The sequence below is a fragment of the Dioscorea cayenensis genome, chromosome 6 (assembly GCF_009730915.1).
Source record: "Dioscorea cayenensis subsp. rotundata cultivar TDr96_F1 chromosome 6, TDr96_F1_v2_PseudoChromosome.rev07_lg8_w22 25.fasta, whole genome shotgun sequence".
Classification (NCBI taxonomy): domain Eukaryota; kingdom Viridiplantae; phylum Streptophyta; class Magnoliopsida; order Dioscoreales; family Dioscoreaceae; genus Dioscorea; species Dioscorea cayenensis.
This window is the reverse complement of record NC_052476.1, coordinates 8,044,127-8,058,668: the sequence shown is the minus strand read 5'-3', so window position 1 is coordinate 8,058,668 and position 14,542 is coordinate 8,044,127. Positions and strand designations below refer to the sequence as shown.

Genomic DNA, 14,542 nt, shown 5'->3' with positions numbered 1-14,542 from the left:
TTCAAACAATTCAAGAATGGTAGAGAACAACTTTGTGAGTATTTTTCGTACTTTTAACTCTTCTATTTCATTATGTTTCAATGTATGGACCGATGTTTATCATGAAAATTCTTTTATGGGTATTACGGCGCATTGGGTGGACGACAAGTTGAATATCCAAAAGCACGTTCTTGATTTTAGGGTGTTCAATGAGTCTCACACCAGTGATAATATTTATAGACTTATTCGTGGAGTTATTGAAGAATTTGGTTTAATATTTAAAATTTATTTGATTTCTTTTGATAATGCCTCCGCTAATACGGCTTCAATTAGACCTCGAGAAGATTTTTATGATGCCTTAATGTGGTGGCAAATATTTCCATATAAGATGTGTTTGTCAAGTTTTGAACTTATGCATGCAAAGTGGTTTGTAAGAGCTTAAAGATTTCGTACTTCCTGTTAGGGAAATCGTAGCTTATCTGGGAAAAAGCATGACTCTTATGAAACAATGGGCTCGCTATTGTAAAGCACATAACATGCGGGTCAAAAAATTCTCTAAATATGTCAAAATAAGAGGGAACTCTACTTATCGGCTTCTTAGTGCAACATTTCCCTATAGGATATTGTTGACTAATTTTGTTTAATGATTAGTTGGTTGGTTTTTGTTTATATGAGTATCAATGGGTAGTTATTGCTCGTATTATTGATTTGCTTTCGGTTTTTAACACATGTACTAATTTGTTTTCGCAAGTTTATTTTTCTACTTCCCATTTATTTTTATATGGTGTTGTAGATGTGGAAGAACAGTTTTGGAAGCTTAGATAAGATCTATAATTGTTTACTATACTGATCTCTATGAAGATTAAATGGTTACTTTATTATAAGAATATACCTCCTATTGCTTTAGTTGCATTCGTTCTTAATTTAAGGCAAAAGCTAGAAGGTTTGCAAGAATATTTGGAAGCATATTACAAATTTTAAGGGTTCAATAGAGGACAAGATTCCCAACCATTTTCCATGAGCTTGGCCATGAGTGACGTGGATACTCAAGATTTTGAACCGGACTCCGACGACATTGTGGATGTCAATGAAATTGTTTCTAATGCTAAGAGTCAACTTGTTGAATTATATGATAGCTATTATATTAGAAATAGCCATATAGTCCCACAGGTTGCACGGAAGGTAGTAGGGCAATCTAGTAGTAGTGGAGGAGAATCATTCCGGCAGAGGCAAGCAAAGAAGAAGCCAAGGGGATCACCATTTACAGAGCTCGGCTTGTATTTGAACACTACCTTCCGGTTCTCGGAAGAAATCAACACAGACATGACCTTCAACATCCTCTGGTTGCAAGATAATGGATACCCGTGCCTCATTCTTTCCCTAATGGTAAAGGATATTTTTGCGTACTCTATGTCTACAGTAGCTTATGAGCAAACTTTTAGTACAGGTGGGAACATGTTGGACACAACACGTTCGTAGTTGACCCCACAAAATATTGAAATTCAAGTTTTCACGGATGATTAGAAACATGCTCAAGTTCGACAACAAGAAGCAGAATAAGAAAATCCAGATGCTAGTGATTTCTTCTACACAAATAACATGATGAGCACACCTAGCGCGACAACAGCCAATGAGTCTGACCAAGAGCCAGATGTTAACAAATAGATAAGTGGGTGACCGGTCACACAAGGTAAGAGAACTACATGAGTTTTGATTCCTCTCACACCCAGGAGGAAACATAGGCGACTTAATTCAACAAGTAAATGAATTAAGCGCAAAGCCATTCATTTTCAAATTTAGATTTGTTAACCTCTATTTCTAGGTATGTCTTGTGTTTGTGTGTGAGTAGTACTAGTCTCAGAGAAAGAGAAAAAGATTGGAAGAGGAAGTGTGCAGTTGAAGAGAATAGAGAACAAAATCAACAGACAAGTGACCTTCTCCAAGCGCAGATCAGGTTTGCTAAAGAAGGCGCATGAAATCTCAGTCTTGTGTGATGCTGAAGTTGCTCTTATTGTCTTCTCCACTAAAGGAAAGCTCTATGAATACTCAAGTGACTCCAAGTACACACATATATGCATGCATATCCATATTCTTTCATTGAAATATGTATTATAAAGTTTTTCTTCTTTATATTTGTGTCTTCATTCTTGGTCATCAAAACTTACATTTATCATATGGTTATTGTTTTGCTTTTATTCTTAGTTTGTATCTTTATCTTATACCGCTCATAATTCTCTATGTTCCTACGTGATTGTTATTAGTTTTAATGTGCTGGTGCAATATTCATAGTTCATGTTCCCAGTGTTTAACTGTCTTGTTATTTTATTGAATATTAAGGATGTTGAATTAAGAAAAGTTTTAGTAACTTGTGTGTATATATATAGTAGACATTATTCATGATCAATTATATAGTTGAAGGTTTTACTGAAGTGGTTGCTAGTACTCAGCGTGGTGAGGCATGGCCGAAAGTTGTTGAATGCTTGACGGGTCGTCGTTCATGCCGGTGTTCACGTGCAAGCATGGAGAATGTTTGAGTACAAGGATGGGAAGCATGGCGTTGTTCACTGAGGCAGCACTCGTCAAGACAAAGCATGGGTGTTCTCAGTGTGTTGGTGGCTGAGTTTTGTGAGAGAAATGGATATTATATTATCCAGATCTCTCAGTGTTATCAACCAACCAATAGGAGTGTATGTTTGCTTAACGTGTGCCCAATCGGGTGTAGGTTAGAGGGTTTATCCAATGAATGAAGGCTGTAATGTCACTGTGTCTCCACTATCTTTGTTTTAAATATTAGTATTGACTGAAATACAATTGGTCGAATGAATCCATGACTTTAGTCTTCCTTTGCTAGAGTTCTTTTTGACCTCGTCGGATAGAGAGAGTCACTCTCCTGACATTTTTACAAACACACTCAGTTTAACTGGGCATTTCATCAAACGCTTGTCTTCTTTCCTCACGCCCATGTTGCATCATCACCAACAATTTGGTATCAGAGCCAGGTTGATGATGGCCAACAACAACAACGCACCGGTGGTTCTCTCTCAGACCTCCGTGCCAGTGTTCACCGGACAAGAGTACGGAAGGTGGAGTCTTCGCATGAAGACTGTGTTTAGATCCTTGGAGCTTTGGGATCTAGTGGAGAGTGCTGTGGTTGAGACAAAGGATGATGCAGTGACAAGGGAGAATAAGAAGCGGGATGTGCGGGCTATGTGTCTGATCCAACAGGCCGTGGATGGACCAAACCTTGATCGCATCTCGGAGACGAAGACTGCGCATGAGGCGTGGGAGGTTCTTCAGAAGCAATGCCAAGCACGTCCAAGGTTTTGTCGGTGAGAATACAGGCTCTCCGACAGGACTTTGAGACCTTGCAAATGGGTGATGATGAAGTTATCCAGGATTATATCTCCAGAGTTATCTCTGTCGTCAATCAAGTGAAGGCTCTTGGTCACAAGTTAAAGGAGTCTGACGTTGTGTCCAAGGTTCTTCGTAGCTTGGCACCAAAGTTTGATTGGGTGGCGGTGGCGATTGAAGAGTCTAAGGAGCTAGCCACTCTCTCACTTGATGATCTTTGTGGAACACTTCAGGCTCATGAAGTGAGGGTCAATCGCACTCAGCGCACCTATGTAAAGACAAGCGAGAAGGCGCTTCATGTGAAGAGTGAGCACACAAGCTCCAGTCACAGCATGGGAGGTCGCACAGGGAGCTCTTGGGGAGATGGCAGAGGTCGAGGGAGAGGTTTCATTCGTGGATGAGGAAGAGGCCACGGTGGTCGTGGAAGAGGACCAGATAACAAGAGTCATATCCAATGTTTTCAGTGCAAGAGGTTCGGTCATGTGAAGGCCGAGTGTAGAGCCAAGGAGAAGCAACCGGAGGGTAGCGCTGGTCTAGTAGCTAAGGAAGAGGAAGCTGAGAACATTTTCATGGCAAGTAGCTCTACTGAATCTCACTCTAATTCAGTATGGCTAATTGATTCGGGGTGCTCGAATCACATGACCGGAGACAAGGCTCTGTTTAGTAGCCTGGATGAATCCCTGCAAGTTAGTGTTAGACTTGGAGATAACAAAGAGATGAGGGTGCAGGGAATCGGGATGGTGACTGTGCATACACATGCTGGTGATCAGAAGAAGCTAAATGGTGTACAATTTGTACCAGAACTGGCACACAACTTGCTGAGTGTGGGCCAGTTGCTCACTAGGGGCTACTCAGTGACGTTCAAGGGTGACAAGTGCATTATCAGAAACAATCATGCAAGTGGTGATGCTATTGAAATTACTAGATCAAAGAACAATATGTTTCCTCTGGACCTAGCGAGCGGGAATTGTTTGAATGTGGCTGCTAGGACTCAGACAACTGAGGAGTTGTGGCATCTACGCTATGGACACCTGAATTATAGGAGTTTGGTGTCTTTGTATCAAAATCAGGTAGTGAATGGAATGCCAGAACTAAAACATGCAAAGGATTGTGAAGATTGTGCACTGGTGAAGCAAGCAAGGAAGTCTTTCCCGAGTGGAGTCTCAAGGAGGGCTAGTGCACGACTCCAGCTTGTTCACATGGACCTATGTGGCCCAATGAGCGAAGAGTCCTTGGGAGGAAACAGGTATTTCTATCTCTTGATTGATGATTATAGCAGGTGGAGCTGGGTTTATTTTCTCAAAGAGAAATCAGAAGTCTTCATGAAGTTCAAATGCTTTCATGCCATGGTGGAGCGGCAATCCGGGGGAAAACTCAAGGCTATCAGGAGTGATCATGGAGGTGAATTCTCTTCGCATGAGCTTGAAGAGTACTGCTCGAGTCTAGGAATCAAGAGGGAGTTCTCGGCTCCATACACACCACAACAAAACGGTGTGGTGGAACGCAAGAACCGGACAGTTGTTGAGATGGCACGGGGATTGCTGAAGAGTGGTGATTTACCAAAGAGGTTCTGGGCAGAAGCGACATCAACTGCAGTGCACTTAATCAATAGATCGCCAACACACGCACTGGATGGAATGACACCCTACGAGGTATGGCATACTGTTAAACCTAATGTTAGTTATCTCAGGGTGTTTGGATGCATTGCGTTTGCTCTTGTTCCATCACACAAACGTCAGAAGCTTGACAACAAATCAGAGAAGTGTATCCTAGTTGGTTACTGCTCAGGGTCCAAGGCTTACAAGCTCTACAATCCTATATCATGTAAGTTCATCGAAAGCAGGAATGTGGTGTTCCATGAGGGCACTCGATGGAATTGGAAGGTGGACAGTCAAGACAATCCTGAGGTCTTAGTTGGTGACTTTGGTGGAGATCAGTGTGCTGACTGTGACACAGTTGATGCAGAGGCAATTCCCACAAGTACAACACCTCGTGCAGGCTCTAGATCTTCAAGTTCATCAACAGATGAGTCCCCTATAAGGAGGACTCGATCTCTGGCAGAGATTTAAAGTACCTGCACACTTGCATTGCATGTAGCTAAACCAGTGGAGTTCTCATAAGCTGTGAAGATCAAGGAGTGGAAGGATGCCATGGATGCAGAGATGGCATCAATTGTGAGCAATAATACATGGGAGCTATGCAAATTGCCAATAGGGAAGCGAGCAGTGGGTCTCAAGTGGATTTTTAAAACTAAGTGCAATGCTGAAGGACAGGTAGTGAGGCAAAAGGCCAGGTTAGTGGCCAAGGGGTATTCTCAGAAATTCGGCATTGACTACGAAGAGGTCTTCTCCCCCGTTGCTTGCCTGGAGACTGTGACAGTTGTGTTGGCACTTGCAGGTCATGCAGGGTGGCCGGTCTATCACTTTGATGTCAAGATGGTGTTCCTCAATGGGGAGATACAAGAAGAAGTATATGTTGTCCAACCCGAGGGATATGAAGTCCCAGGGAGTGAGCATCTTGTCTATCGACTGAGGAAGGCCCTGTATGGATTAAAACAAGCCCCGCGTGCATGGTATGGGCGTATTGATCTGCATTTCAGGGAGCACGGTTACTTGAGGAGTGAATCCGAGCACACCTTGTATAGAAAAGTAGAAGAGAACGGTGATAGACTATTAATAAGCTTATACGTTGATGATATTATATGTACCAGCTCTTCTACTTCTCTCATTGATCAGTTTAAAGTTGAAATGAAGGAAACATTCCAGATGTCGGATCTAGGAATTATGAGTTATTTTCTTGGCCTTGAGGTAGTGCAAAGGCCTGATGGGATCTTTGTCAAACAGAAGAATTATGTGGACAGTTTGTTACATCAACTGAATATGAAGCAATGCAAATCAATGCCAACACCGATGGGAGTGAATGATAGACAAAGGGATGAAGATTTAGAGATGTTTATTGATCCAAGATTGTACAGAAGTCTAGTGGGAAAGTTGATTTATCTCACACACACAAGACCAGACATATGTTATGCAGTGAATTATCTATCTAGATATATGAATTCACCCAGCAAGGATCACTACACATCTGCAAAAAGGGTAGTGAGGTACTTGGCTGGGACCTTGGATCATGGATTGTGGTTTTCACGTGGTGATGAGGGGGTTCTAGTTGCATACTCTGACAACGATTGGGGTGGATGCAAAGTCTGATAGGAAGAGCACTACAGGTGTGTTCTTCTCTCTTGGCTCGAGTGTTATCTCGTGGGGTTCAAAGAAACAAGAAATCGTTGCATTGTCCACAACAGAAGCCGAGTACATTGCTGCGACTTCGGCAGCGTGTCAAATCGTCTGGCTTAGGAGGATTCTACAAGATTGTGGAATTGTATTTGGTAAAGCAACAATGCTATGGTGCGACAACCAATCTGCAATTGCAGTTGCTAGGAACCCATCTCATCATGGGAGGACTAAGCACATTGATGTGCACTTTCATTTCATTCGGGGGCCCATTACAGATGGAAAAATCTCTGTGCATCATTGTTCTACTAATGATCAATTGGCGGACCTGTTCACCAAGCCATTATCACCAGAGAGGCATTGCATGCTGAGAAGATTAATTGGGGTAACCACACTTCAATCACAGGGGGGTGTTGAAGGTTTAACTGAAGTGGTTGCTAGTACCCAGCGTGGTGAGGCATGGCCGAAGTTGTTGGATGCTTGACGGGTAGTCGTTCATGCCGTGTTCACGTGCAAGCATGGAGAATGTTTGAGTACAAGGATGGGAAGCATGGCGCTGTTCACTGAGGCAGTACTCGTCAAGACGAAGCATGGGTGTTCTCAGTGTGTTGGTGGCTGAGTTTTGTGAGAGAAATGGATATTATATTATCCAGATCTCTCAGTGTTATCAACCAACCAATAGGAGTGTATGTTTTCTTAACTTGTGCCCAATCGGGTGTAGGTTAGAGGGTTTATCCAATGAATGAAGGCTGTAATGTCACTGTGTCTCCACTATCTTTGTTTTAAATATTAGTATTGACTGAAATGCAATTGGTCGAATGAATCCATGACTTTAGTTTTCCTTTGCTAGAGTTCTTTTTGACCTCGTCGGATAGAGAGAGTCTCTCTCCTGATATTTTTACAAACACACTCAGTTTAACTGGGCATTTCATCAAACGCTTGTCTTCTTTCCTCACCCCATCTTGTATCATCACCAACATAAATATCATGATCTCCACTGTTGTGATTGTTAATGATATGCAAACAGTTCTCTAAGAGCTAATAGATAAGACGAAATTCATTTATGAAATGAAAAGAAAAGCATGCCTGAAGTTTTAGAAATTAAATTTTTTTTTGATGTGACAGTAATTAATTTATCAGTAAAAACTAGTTTCGATAATGCTACATGCAAGATGTTCATAATTAATGTTTCACTTGCAGAGCCATCTTCTATCAGATTCGATAGCTGATCTTCAAAAGAAGGTACATTTAATGTCTAATTCATGAGATAATGTCAAATGAATATAAAGAGATTTATAAGTTTTGAGGAAAAACATTCTCTAGATATGAGCACGAGAAGTTACTAATGGAGCAAAACAAACTTTTTGAAAATGAGGTATGTTTGACATCAATTGATAATGAATTGAATGAAGTCTTCATGAATTAGTAAATGATTTATACAAACTAAACATGTCATGGAGAAGGAGAAAGCAAGAGCAATGGCAGAGCAAACACAATGGGAGCAGCCAAATCAAACATAAAAAACAACAAGCTGCTCTTCGACACCTTCATTCTTTATAACAACAGACTCACTTCCCACCCTAAACATTGGGTATCTACAAACTACTTCTTCTTCTAATGCACATACCAATATATGGTCTCTCCAAGCAATTTCATTACTTATTCTCTTGTTAAACCGGGTGCAAAATCCGGCAAGTGACGGACATACTCAGGCGAGGTCCAGGGGAGGGAGGTTGAGATCGAGATCGACAACCGAGAAGGAATCGGAGTCACTATCGACACTTGCTACAACGGGAACGTGGAAATCGGTGAGAAAACTCGGGTGATCAAACTTCAGCAGCTGGTGATTCACTCCGGCGCCAGACTTCTCTGATCTGACGATCATGTTGAAGAGAAAGAAATGATTGTGGTGCAAAAGTGCACTGCCAGAAGGGGAACCGTGCAACACCAGTGTGGGGGAAAAAGACTGGAGCTCAACGGGTCAGCCCGGCCTGCCAGGTCAACAGGGAGACAGGTTGATTCTGGGTCCGACTCCCTGTGACCCGGACTCGTCAGGTCAGATAGGTCAACCCAGCCCACCGAGTTCTATACCCTTGTCAAGCCTAGTCTGGATCGAGGCCGGCGAACTGTAACCCAACGAGTCAAAGCCCACCAAGCCGGTTAATAGGCCTACGCCGTAATTAGACAAAATTTTATTTTAGAAATATATAAAAAAACCAAATTAAATAAATAAAAATTCATATTAAAAAGAGCCGAGTTGTTGCTTGCCACTACAGAAAAACAAAATCATGCACCACAGCCCTTATTTTTACATGCATACCCCTAGAAAAACTTTATTTCCTTATAAACCCTCTTAAACTGATATTCTTATGGATTAACCGTACAAAAATATATGTGCAAAACAAATTCTACCCTTCCTATGCAAGAATCATTGTTTCCAGGGATATAAATAAAATTACTACCTCTTCAAAGGTATATATGCCAAAAAAAAATAAATAAATAAATAAATACAGACTTCAGCTCAAATTTCAAACTCTGCAGAATCTACAAGTCGTTGAATATAATAGCAGCTCAAATCAGTACAAAACTGCTTCTTCTTTTTTACAAATATGCTCCCATAAACCTCATATTTGCATATACATCCCTAGAAAGATCTTAATTTCTTGTATACACACCCCAACAAAGGTGCCCATGCAAGAATCTTGATTTCAGATAAGCATACATGCAATTGTAAGGTTTGGTAGGGGTATTAATGCAAAACAAAAACATTTTTAAAAAAGGCTCACAAAGATAAACACCACCATTCACTCCTAAAACCAAGGAAATCAAACCATCTTTTGAAGAATCTCTTCTTGTTGTTTTTGTTGTTTTTGGTCATAGCACTACCTTCATCCTCAAAACCAAGACTTCTTTTCTTGCACCTTTTGTTCTTCTCATCTTTTCATCCTTGCGTGATGGTGCAAAGAAAAGCACCTGATGAACCTCAATCACACTCTCACCTTGTCAGCCACGATGTTAAATCACAATGCCATGCACCACCACCTTCTTCTAATCAACAAGAAGCTGCACAAATTAAGGGAGGAGGCAATATCAAGAAGACGATGATGGAGAAACTAATAACAAGCACTTTGCCAAACTATATGAAACATACCTGCAGTTCAGGTGCGAAGAATTCTTGTTCTTTGAAGCCATCACACTCTGCTTGCAATGTTTGTTCTTATACATATTGTTGTTTGAATGGTCATGGAAGACATGATGAGCTTCGGCGGCTTCCATTGAAACGATTCCTATCAGAAAGAAGAAGGTTGATGAATAATAAACAGGATATAGAGTTGAATAGTGATTTCTTTATAGAGATTCATAATAAACCACCGCAAGTGAAGGATATAGACGTGCAAAGTTTAGAAGAAGTGAATGTTATGATGGACTTTCCAGCTTATGACTCTGGATCGGTTTCTGAGAGCCTGGAACAAACAAAGATAGAGAATGAACAATTGAATGAAATAGAGGTTGACATTGAACAAGAAGATGAAGATGGAGTTATGGATGCTGAACCTGTACACCTCACTGAGTTTGATAACAAAAGGAAGAGCAGGAATGAATCACAGTATTTACAAGTAGAATCTGAGCCTGAAGCAGAGAAGGTTGATCTCAAACATCTAGTGATGTCTGAGAGGAGAACAGCTGAGGAGTGGATGATAGATTATGCTCTTCAAGAGGTTGTGAACAAGTTGGGTCCTGCACGGAAGAGCAAGGTTGAACTTCTCGTTGAAGCTTTTGAGATTATAAGACCAACGCCAGAGTGTGAGCTACCACCCAAGCATGCTCAGCAAAGACCTGTACAAGCTCGAAGTTAGTAGCTTCCATGGTAAGAAGAATCCGAAATTTCCTGGATCGAATTGAAGAAAATCTTGGTATTAATCAAAATTAAAAAAATGGCATCTTTCCAGCAATGTTCTGCAGCACCAACTTACTGATCATGCAACAGAGATGAAAACCAAGTCAAAGCTTCTGGCAATCGAAAGTTCTGGGCAACCATAGGTTATTTAAACATAAATCAATAAACAAAGCCTTTGTAGAACAAAATTTGATCATGGGCCTGTTCGATTCAATCAATAAAGATGTGAAATTGTTGTATTCAACATTGCCCTCATGCGTCTCTGTCAATGTTTATTGCCTACAATCTTCAGAAAGTTAAGTTCATAAAGGAGGGCATCCAGCTTAATCATTAATGTTAACATTGTTTCATAAAATTTAACATGCTAAGTCTTCTGTCTATCGCTGAACATTAAGGCAGTACTTCACATATTAGACATAAAAAATAATATGAAATTGTCCACCTATATATTTAAAAAACCTGCAGCCTGTGTATCCCAAGTCCACACAGCAGAGCGTAAAGTCTAATTACAGAGGCAAGAAATACTAATACCATGCTATACTGTAACAGAGTAAATTCTGAGACAATTCTCAACTACTTTCAATTAAAGTTTGAGTAGATGCATATCAGAAACAGTGGAAATTCTTAGATTTCCTAGAAAGCAAAAAGGATGTTGTGAGTCAGTGCTGGACGTATAAATAATCTAGAGTTCTTTGCATTTGTGACCACTAGTCATCTGAGTCCTGAGAATAGAACCATGATACACCCATTGGTTAAATAAAGCTGTACTGTATCTTCTAATCCAGAAACTAAAGCAAAGCTGAGAAATTTGGATCTTTACCTGTCAAATGGGTGAATAGTCACCAGTGGAACCTCATCTACTTCAAAATGGTCATCTTAGTATCAAAGTGTTTGCAAATAGTAACAGAATTGAGGCTGGCACTCATATTCAAATGCATGGTGAATCCATCTGGAGAAAATTGCTTAAAAGAAAAGGAAACCACAGATAAAAACTTGGTTGTGATAGAACATATCAGGTGCAAGCAAAATTCAATCCGTAAATGTCCAACACCAACGTGCAATTTGATGGCAAGAAATAAAAAGTAAAAGCAAACTCAGCATAGTTGCCAAACAATTGATGAGCATGTGCTTAACAAGATCAAATATTCCATTGGTTAAATTTAAAACAAAATGGTTTTACAGTACAATTAACATCAACAAGAATATGAACATTGTCTGGAAGACTTTGTATCAACTTGAACATAATAGAATTGACCTACATAAGGAACAACAACTATTTGATGGACATCTAATACAATAGACCACCATAACCTATTTAGAATAACCATAATTGAAGTGATCTAACAATAAGAGGGCAACATTTTATAAAACTGCAGCCCATATTCATCGCAAATCATGTTACCCGATGAAACCAAACCATGTTCAACACAAACATATAGATGCTCAGCATCCAACAAATCCAAACTCGAGAAAAAATTTTCTGATTTAACCTGAAGGTTGCCCAACCATCTTATGGCCTATTTCTTCAGTAACTTTGATTTCTGGACATTCAGATATAAGCAACATGAGCTCTTTTAAAATGAGTATCCAATTGCTCATTTCTGATCCCTTCACCAGTCACAGTCAGTTGTTGGAAATCTTCCACTAAATCAATGGATTGTCTAGATCCCGAATGCTTGATGCTATCATGAAACATTTTAAGCGCATCATTGGTTGAAACCTTTTGCACTGATGAGTATAAGTTTTGAAAACTCTCTCTTTTCTCTGGATCTCCCACCAGCTTTCCTTTCAAGTTATCTGAAAGGCTGGATAGGGTACTGCATCAATTGCAAGCTTCAATTAGAATAGGAAACATCAGGGGAATTCTATCAAACAATCATTGCATTTAACCTGAAGCCATGAAGCGGTATTTAAAGTGTAAAAGCATCAAATGAAGAATATAATTTTACCTAGTAATGCCTCGAACAAGGCCCCAGTTATATCCGATGTGCACAGATTGCTTAAATCCTTCATTGAAACCTTCTTGTGCAGAGGCCTCCTTACCTGCTGCAATGCCATCTCGGTAACCCATCTAGACACTTGTCAAGAAAATAACTTGACTTTATGTTAGCAAATCAAGTAAATATTCTCTCTTATGCTAAATCAACAAGGATACTGTATGGAATTGTTCATGTCTTCTCTGCCATTCCCGGTTCAAGAGAGATGCACGGCTGAAGCCATCATCTGAACCTTCATTTTCATCTTCCCACCAAAGATCATCAGAACCATCATCTGCTGAAATCAAAACTTGGAGAATAAACTGTGTTACTCTCCAAATAACAACTATGATGGCTCTATTGAATTTCAGATTAGTCATCACTAGTTAAGAAATCATCATTTATCCAAAAGAAAAGAAATTTGGAACTCATCATCCCTTATTCTGTACAATTATATCTAAATGACCCAAAGGCAGTCAAAAAGTATGCAATAAAAGAGTCATAATTATCAAGAGCTCCAAGCAACATTTCAACAAAAGATATTTCTGTTGTTTAATTAGATGCTTTGAACAGAAAACATTTAAAAATGGAAATCCAAATTTTTCAGTGGTCGTCAATAATCAAAGGTATCCTCAATGAGAAGGAATCTCAATACCATGTGCATTGCTCTGATCAGGTGGAATGGCTGGTGAAAAAGATGCTTCAGCATTTGGATGCTCTACTGATCCAGTGAATGGTTGAAGTTGTTCAGGACCTGCATCTTCCATTTTGCCTAAACCTGCAAATTCAGTATGGAACACAGATTACCAAAATAAACCTAAATTAAAAACCCAATCACTAAAAGCACAGACTTCAATCATTCAGGGCAATGACCATATGGCAAATAGAGAATTTCCATAGTTGATAGTTCAACATTAGCAACAGAAAAGATTAGTCATAGAATAAATAAGCTATCAAATATATAGATTACTACTTAACCAAGAAACTTTACCATCTCAATAACTCCATGAGAAGGCAAGAAAATCAAATTATCTACATCAAGTGCTTCTCATCTCAGAGATATCCAAGCTATGATTTCCTAATCCAAGCTACTTCTCATATACTCATTGGAAAAGATTTATGCATTCACAGATTGAATAGATTAGCAAGTACTAGCAAGATTGAAAAATTAGATAAATTTTCCAACCAAATTTATCAAAAATCACAGTTTGGAACAAAAATTTCTCCACAAGCAACGCAAATTAGAACATATTGATCATAATTCAACATTATCCACTCAAAACATCTCCAACCCAAATCTCCAACAAAATAATTCCAATACTTTCAAACTCCAAACTGGAATTCTTTCAATAGAGGTAATTGTGGGAATTAGGGCGCACACCTAGCTCGATATTAGGGTTTGTCACTCTCTCCCAACTCTGATGGACGGACGATTAGAGGATTTTGTACTCACCGGAGGAGATGATCGGCATTCGCCGAAGCGCGAAGCGGATAGGAAACTTCACGGATGAGTAGCACTGTGGTCGCCGCCGCCACGAAATTTCTTTTTTTTTTTTCAAATAACAAATATTGTGTGGGTTTTTTACATAAAACTCCATATATTTATTTGTAATTATTTCTAGCTGAATTTCAGCTAAAATAAAGTTAATTTTTTTATTGATTTTTTTATCTTATTTTTAATATTATTAATTATGTTATTAATTTGTATATGATATTTTATATTATTAATTATTTTTTAAATTCAGAGAATAACCTCAAAAGAATGAGCTTAATAACTCTGTTGGAATTTGAAGAATAGTATAAAGAATGAATAACCCTAATCACCCTAAGCACTTTGCATCAAATTTTAAGCACATGTCCACTAGAATATACACGCTTGGGTTCAAGAACAAAAGTAGTTCATGGGCGGGCAAGTAGTAAATTAAGGGTGGCAATACTCTATCCAAGCCCGCCAGTCCAATTCTGTCTAACTCAGAATAAAATGGGTTTGGACAGCTAATGCCAGCTAGGTCTGAGCATGGCTTGATTGTCCAAACTGGGCCTTTTGATTTCTTAAATTTTAAAAGCCCACAATCTTAAGTCCAGTTATTTTAAGCTCAATCTTCTAA

At 39.4% G+C, this 14,542-nt stretch overlaps 2 protein-coding genes across 5 annotated transcripts; one reads left to right on the top strand and one right to left on the bottom strand.

Moving 5' to 3' along the window:
- The first annotated feature begins 9,514 nt into the window (after positions 1-9,514).
- On the top strand, positions 9,515-11,176 carry LOC120263102. The gene is made up of 2 exons (XM_039271010.1): positions 9,515-10,397; positions 11,092-11,176. The coding sequence occupies exons 1-2, from the start codon at positions 9,515-9,517 to the stop codon at positions 11,133-11,135; spliced, it is 927 nt and encodes a 308-aa protein (XP_039126944.1). The 3' UTR covers positions 11,136-11,176.
- LOC120263764 (protein YAE1-like) lies at positions 10,436-14,017 on the bottom strand. 4 transcript variants are annotated; one of them, XM_039271740.1, is made up of 6 exons: positions 13,888-14,017; positions 13,090-13,212; positions 12,614-12,729; positions 12,408-12,529; positions 11,279-12,275; positions 10,436-11,180 (listed from the first exon to the last, which is right to left on the bottom strand). In XM_039271740.1, the coding sequence occupies exons 1-5, from the start codon at positions 13,904-13,906 to the stop codon at positions 12,008-12,010; spliced, it is 648 nt and encodes a 215-aa protein (XP_039127674.1). In that variant the 5' UTR covers positions 13,907-14,017; the 3' UTR covers positions 10,436-11,180; positions 11,279-12,007. The 4 variants fall into 4 exon arrangements, with proteins under 4 accessions (XP_039127674.1, XP_039127675.1, XP_039127672.1 ...); XM_039271741.1 differs by having other exon boundaries at positions 12,614-12,744; positions 13,816-13,979; XM_039271738.1 differs by having other exon boundaries at positions 10,437-11,180; positions 12,614-12,744.
- Between the last annotated feature and the right edge of the window lie 525 nt (positions 14,018-14,542).

Bases quoted from the DNA above. Each gene is read 5' to 3' on its own strand.
- LOC120263102 (XM_039271010.1), top strand. From the start codon at position 9,515: ATGGTGCAAAGAAAAGCACCTGATGAACCTCAATCACACTCTCACCTT. The intron at 10,398-11,091 runs CTGTACAAGCTC...TTCTTAGATTTC, and splicing joins CAAGCATGCTCAGCAAAGAC to CTAGAAAGCAAAAAGGATGT.
- LOC120263764 (XM_039271738.1), bottom strand. The intron at 12,530-12,613 runs GTATCCTTGTTG...ACAAGTGTCTAG, and splicing joins GACATGAACAATTCCATACA to ATGGGTTACCGAGATGGCAT. The intron at 12,276-12,407 runs GTAAAATTATAT...CAATTGATGCAG, and splicing joins CTTGTTCGAGGCATTACTAG to TACCCTATCCAGCCTTTCAG.